At 39.2% G+C, this 6912-nt stretch overlaps 1 protein-coding gene across 1 annotated transcript; it reads left to right on the top strand.

Annotated features, from left to right (window-relative positions):
* Nucleotides 1-275: 275 nt before the first annotated feature.
* On the top strand, nucleotides 276-5918 carry SERPINA7 (serpin family A member 7). Its single transcript, XM_024551646.2, has 5 exons — nucleotides 276-305; nucleotides 1802-2437; nucleotides 3492-3765; nucleotides 4475-4622; nucleotides 5650-5918. The coding sequence occupies exons 2-5, from the start codon at nucleotides 1819-1821 to the stop codon at nucleotides 5851-5853; spliced, it is 1245 nt and encodes a 414-aa protein (XP_024407414.1). The 5' UTR covers nucleotides 276-305; nucleotides 1802-1818; the 3' UTR covers nucleotides 5854-5918.
* Nucleotides 5919-6912: the final 994 nt, after the last annotated feature.

Raw genomic sequence — 6912 nt, 5'->3', positions numbered from 1 at the left:
TGCCTGATGAAAACACACATTTACTAGCACAAACCTTACAGTACCAACTCTGACAATCCTTTGCTTTTTGTTGCAGATGAAGAATCTGGCAGGCAAAACAATCATTCAGAGTTTCATCCTTATCATTTTTCACTTTGTTCCTTTTGGCCTTGGCTTAGTGCATCAGCTTTGAAAATATCATCCCAGGGTTGACGCTTGGATTAATGAGTAACTAAGAGTGCTCAACTTTTGCAATACAGGGCACATTATAAAGATGGAAAGATTTTGTTTTCTGAGAGATGCAAGTGGATTCTTTCACGTGTGCTGTGAGTACGTTTTTTTTCTCTTTGGAAACTGAACATTTGTATCAGCAAGACAGAATCCCAAATAACCATAGGCTCCAAATTCCTAGCTCCAGAGACCAAGGTCTAAAAATGGTAATCTGATAGTTAACTTCTTACCAGTCTATTTGAGTTTACAGAAAGAAGACTCTGGTAACAATGTGGAGATTGGATACAGGTCTACAATAAGGAGGGTTGGTGTGGGAGAGAATGGGGTCACCTGCTAGGTGCTTGTGAAATAATTAAGGCCATGGTCTGAGGCAGTGACAGCAGGAAGGGAGAAAAAGGAGTTTTTATTGGTATTTAAGAGATAGCACTCTCATCAGTTGTGGGGAATGAGCATGGAAAGAATCCCTAGGATGACTCCTATGTTTTTGGTATGGGAGTCTCAATAGATAATGATGTAGAATAATGATGAGGAGCAGGCTTGATGCCTAAGGAGATGATGTGTTTACCTTTGGAAATTCTGAGATTTCCAAACTGAAAATTAGGTACATGTGGAACACTCTGGTGGCAGTCTGTACTAGAATATGTAGTTTTGTGTGGTGACAGTTGTGTTCCTGGGAGTGGATTATATCACCCAGGAGGAAAATGTAGTTCTATGGAAGGATTCCTACATTGACTCCATGGATTTCTTCCCTTTGATTACTCATGTGCATTGTCATTATATTCCACAGCTGACTTTCTTTACTCCACTGCCTTGTACTCATCTGGGCTCAGAATCTCACATTATATTTTCTAGCTTCTGCTCTAATAATCAAAAAATAACATGAATGAGTGTAAAAATAATAGTGTAAGATGTCTTGCAACTTAGAGATTACTCTTTAGATGATTCTGATGTTAAGAGAGATCTAAAATGCAAAATGTTATACTTTTTATCTTCCTGTTGCTTCAAAATACTCCTGTGGCTTTCATGAATGCATCAATCTCAATTCATGACATTGTATATAGCTCTATAAACCACCACACTCCCATTTCAACTAAACATATTTGGTGGAAATTATTCTTTTTTGTCTTTTATCCAAATAAAAGTACAGGTGTTCTGTCATCTCATATTATATAGATTTTATATTAAGAAAAATTAAAAATTCCAAAACTTTAATCTACAAATAATAATATAAGCAGAGGGAGTGCTAGTTTATCTAATGATTCTTCTCCCTCCAAAAAGCTGCCTCTGTTTGAAATAAAAAGTAATACCATTTTCATAAATTAATTTACTCACAGAGTTTTCATATGTTGTGATTCTGTCTTAATAACAGTTCATGACATTATTTCTATGGCCCCAGCAAGCCATCTCCACTACTCCCTAGATGTTTCATCAGTTTTTCAGGGGAGAGAGACCTTTACGAGGCCTCTGGTGAGAAAATCTTAAATATTTTCTATTGTTTTACTAATCACAATCAGCGATTATTAGTTGTTTCTGGCTCAGAGTTTTCATCCCGCTAAGACCCCCTATGGTTCTCTCACCTGGTTTCTTATAGATTACCATCCTTCCAAAATGCCACTATTCCTCTATCTGGTTCTTTTGGTACTTGGGCTTCATTGTGCACCACCTAACAGCTCTGAAGGCAAAGTAACCACCTGCCATTTTCCCCAACAAAATGCTACTCTCTTTAAGATGTCATCCATCAATGCTGACTTTGCATTCAACCTGTACCGGAGGTTCACAGTGGAGACCCCAGATCGGAACATTTTCTTTTCCCCTGTGAGCATTTCTGCAGCTTTGGCCATGCTCTCTACTGGGACCTGTTCCAGGGTCCAAACTCAAATCCTGGAAAGCTTGGGGTTCAACCTCACAGATACCCCAATGGCAGAGATCCAGCAGGGCTTCCAGCACCTGATCTGTTCACTGAATTTTCCAAGGAAGGAGCTGGAATTACATATGGGAAATGCCCTCTTCATTGGGAAGCAGCTGAAACCATCACCAAAGTTCTTGGATGATGTAAAAAACCTCTATGAGACTGAAGTCTTTTCTACCAACTTCTCCAATGTTTCTGCAGCCCAGCAGGCAATCAACAGTCATGTGGAGAAGCAAACCAAAGGGAAAGTTGTGGGTCTTATCCAAGGCCTCAAACCAAATACTATTATGGTCCTGGTGAACTATATCCACTTTAAAGGTAAGGCTCCAAGACATCCATTTCTGGTTCAGTGTTCTGATAATTTGGTGTGGCACTGAGGGGAGCTCATAGACTCTTCTTACTAACATCAGTAGATGTCCTTCATACCATAGTAACCAACTCCACTGGACATAGTTGTGTGTAGTTTTGGATCTTCAAGAAGGGACACATAGCTCTGTGGATGAGACCAGGAATTTTCTAAGGAGGATGTTATTTCAGAGAGGCAAGTGACAATGGTATGATCATCCTGCTCACATATAGCTAGAGAACCATGGTTTCCAAAAGAGTTTGTGAGTGTGAGTTTGGACATTTGGCAGGTAAACAGATTTGGGTTTAATCCCCATTGTAACCATCACTTGCTATGCATTCTTGAGCATGTTACATAAATACTTCTATCATGTTCTATGCACCCACTATATACAAAGCATAATGTTATGTGTGTAGTTTACACACATTGTCTCATCTGATCCTCACAAGTGCTCAGGTTCAGAGTTAAGTTTCTCAGCTGGTATTTCCACCCAGGTTTGTCTGAATATAAACCTGGTGCTTGTAACAAGAATCGTGTGACTCTTTTCTGAAGGTGCTATGCCAAATGCTATCTTCTGGTTCTACAGCACATGTTAGTCATGTTTGGTGGAGGAGTGAAAAATTCTTGGCCACAAACCACACACTTGTAGATGGATAAAATGGCATAACAGATATTTTGTTTCATTTGATCCTGTGTGTTGGATTTGCTTAGACCTTTTTATGGAAGAGGAAAACTGTGGCTTTGACAGGTTTAGTGTAAGTATAGTGGTTTTAAACACAGGCAGAACATATGTTGGACATAGAGTTCAACATTTCTAGGTGTGACTCCTGGCTCTGTCACTGGTTAGCTGGGGCATCATGTAAAGACACTTTCCTTGAACTTCCATTACTCACTTGTAAAACTTGTTAATAGTAGGTACTTACCTTTGTGGTGGTCTTAATTATTTCATGAGATGACTGATGAAAAAGCTCCCACTGGTACTAATACTAGTTTAAAACAAACACACTTGTGTTTCTGTATTTCAAGCCCAGTGGGCAAATCCTTTTGATCCACTCAAGACAGAAGAGGATTCCAGCTTCTTAGTGGACAAGACCACAACAGTGCAAGTGCCCATGATGCACCAGATGGAACAATACTATCACCTTGTGGATACAGAGATGAACTGCACAGTGCTGCAAATGGACTATAGCAAGAATGCTCTGGCCCTGTTTGTCCTTCCCAAGGAGGGTCAAATGAAGTGGGTGGAAGGGGCCATGTCATCTAAAACACTGAAGAAGTGGAACCGCTTACTGCAGAAGGGGTAAACATCTTAGATGATGTGAGAAGTTGAGGGTGGGCTTAATGGTACATGTAAGATTGAGTTCAGCATAAACTCAGAGGCAGGAGAATCAACCTGAACTACTTAACACCCGTGTGATGACCACTAAAGTATACTCTGTGCCATTTCCTTTGCTGGGTACTTTATGTACTTCACTTCATCTAAGTACACCAACAAAATTGCAAGAAAGTATCATAGGCATTTTTCAAATGTGGAAGTCAGGAATTGAAAGGTAAAATGAACTCTACAAAGTCAACCACAAAGTCAACTGATGGCTTCCCAGAGACCAACTAGAGGTTGGGGGAAGGATGAAACTTTTACATTAAGATGCAGATGCACAGCCATACTGGGCTGGGAGAGCTAGATGGAAAACAAAATTATTCAGGTGTTTTGGTTACCCATTGAAATTCATGCCATTGGCTCCCCAACCTTAGCCAAAACCTCAGATATGTTTTTGTTTTGGTTATGAGTCCCTTATTCCAGTGCTACAGTCCAACATTGGCTGAACCAGAGCACAGAACCTCCAAGATAAATTCTATGATTTTGGCACCATGTGTTGACCAATGTAGCAATAGTTGTCAATATCTAGGGGAGGATCAGAGTCCAATATAATATCATGGAAACAGAAAGAATAAGGGAATCATGAGTTTAGTGTGCTGATAGTCATGTGTCCCTCTCCCTTTCACCACAGGTGGATTGACTTTTCTCTTCCAAAGTTTTCCATTTCTGCTACATATGACCTTGGAGCCATCCTTCTGAAGATGGGCATCCAGGATGCCTTCACTGACAATGGAGATTTTCCTGAACTCACAGAGGACAATGGTCTTAAACTTTCCAAAGTAAGTTGGTACATTAGAGTCCATGAATGAATAAGCTGGAAGGGCCATTGAGAGTAAGTTCATCAATTCCCCGATTTTATTAATGAGGATTTGGAAGCACAGGGAGGCAGAATGACTCCTCCTAGGGCAGATTAACTTGAGTCATTCTTTTTACTCTTAAACAAGTCACTTTAACAGTTACTTTCTTTCTTTCTTTTTTTTTTTTTTTTGAGAGTCAGGAAGCAGCCTAGACCCTTTTATTACAATTGGCTTATGAAAATGCAAATAATGATTGTAAAGCTGTACTCAATCCTCTCAAAGTGACCACCGCTGATATTAGTCAATTTATCAAGGTTTGCCAGAATGTGGGCATGGAACAATATTGAGCCATGTTGCTAGCAGCAGCCATAAAAGAGGAAATTATTATTTATTTATTTTTAAAATTTATTTATTTATTTTTATTCAGTTACAATTGTCTGCATTTTCTCCCCTACCCTCCACCCCTATTCTACACAGCAGAGAGAAAGAAGGAGCTTATACCCTTTGCAATGGCATGGATGGAACTGGAGTGCATTATGCTAAGTGAAATAAGCCAGGCGGTGAGGGACAAATACCATATGATCTCACCTTTAACTGGAACATAATCAACAAAAGAAAAAAGCAAACAAAATATAACCAGAGACATTGAAATTAACAGTTACTCTCATCTCTGACCTTCATGTCCTAAAATGATTCTGATAGAACTTAATGATAAGAACTGGCTCTGATGATATACATGTCTGGAGAAAAAGACAGGGACAAGGAAAATCTTAGGAAATGACTTATAAAGGCAGAAAACCATGGAGAAAGACATGGTTCTATGACAGCTAGCTCTAAAATATACAGATATTCATTAATTACACTTAGTCATGTAGCCTTCATATTTAAGCACTGTCAATATAGCATGGTAAAGGGTATACCACTTTTCTTTTTTATTTATTGCTTCCAAGCTAATCCAAAGATTATTTATATTTTTAGGGGATCATCAGTGTTTGTTTTTCTCCTACAGGCTGCCCACAGGGCTGTGCTGCACATTGGGGAAAAGGGAACCGAAGCTGTAGCTCTCCCTGAAGTCAGATGTCTGGATCAGGCCGAGATAACTCTCCTTCACCCTATCATCCAATTAGATAGATCTTTCCTGTTGTTGATTTTGGAAAAAAATACCAGGAGCATTCTCTTTCTTGGCAAAGTTGTGGATCCAACGAAAGTGTAGTTGGGAGAGAGGCTGTAGGCTAATTGCATGCAATTAATGCAATGGGAAATAAATAGTATAGGCTGATATGATTATGTGTTCTGGATGTGCTTTCCTTTGGGCAGTGGTAGAATATTGGACCAGTTGAACTGCACTGGCTGTGAAAGAGGCCATTCCTGTGAAAAAGTATTTAGATAGTCAATGGGTAACTCATTACCCAAAGCACAGGAAACCCCCGTGTCAGTGCATTCCTCTTTATCAGAAATATCCCCAGTGAGCTCCAAAGAATTTGACAGAAACTAGGAAGGGGGGGTTGGAAAATGCCCCCTCTTCTGCCTTCTGCCTTCTGCCTGTACATCAGGTTCTTATATCCCAGTGTTCTAATAATAAGATCAATAAATATAAAACAAATGCAAACATAGTGGATGATATATGAACTTATTAACCTTCTTCTCTCCATCCCTTCAGAATAGTTCTTTGTGTACTTTCCAGAACAGCCATCAATTAATTGTAAAAATGTGCTTCCACTACAGTACTGAGTCACAGACTGAGAGCCACTTGCTAGTGATGTGGCTTTTGTGACTTAACAAACATGGGACAAAGGAACAACAGAGACAGAAATGAACTTTCCTGTATAAGCCCATCTCTCTCTCAAAACATTTCCTTATCACTAATTTATAAGCTTGGAATGGAGAGAATCATTCATTCATATCATATCTCATAAGCCTTCCTTTTCCATATCATAATCAAATTCCTTTCCAAATGTTCCACTCCTGTCCCATTTCTCTCAAGTGCAAATACCTGATTAATCTGTCTTTTTGTTTGCCTTTTATCAAAGTTTGATATCTTTCAATCCCTATATCTTTCCACAACGTCCCCTTGGCTATGCATGCCATCCTATCCCCAGTGACCAAACTACCCATATTTTTCAGTATATAATGCACACTTTTTGACCAATATTTTTAGGGTAAATAAGGATGGGAATTATACATGGGTATAATGATTACATACCATGGGCATAATAATCTTGTGTATGATGTGCACAAAAATGTGAGTCCACATTATACACATAAAATGCAA

Source organism: Desmodus rotundus, chromosome X (genome assembly GCF_022682495.2).
Source record: "Desmodus rotundus isolate HL8 chromosome X, HLdesRot8A.1, whole genome shotgun sequence".
In the NCBI taxonomy this organism is placed as follows: Eukaryota; Metazoa; Chordata; class Mammalia; order Chiroptera; family Phyllostomidae; genus Desmodus; species Desmodus rotundus.
Note: the sequence above shows the minus strand (reverse complement) of the source record. Positions and strands in the feature narration are given on the sequence as shown.

Coding starts and splice junctions, on each gene's coding strand:
- SERPINA7 (XM_024551646.2), top strand. CDS start 1,819: ATGCCACTATTCCTCTATCTGGTTCTTTTGGTACTTGGGCTTCATTGT. Junction 3,766..4,474: donor AACCGCTTACTGCAGAAGGG/GTAAACATCTTA, acceptor CTTTCACCACAG/GTGGATTGACTTTTCTCTTC. Junction 4,623..5,649: donor ATGGTCTTAAACTTTCCAAA/GTAAGTTGGTAC, acceptor TTTCTCCTACAG/GCTGCCCACAGGGCTGTGCT.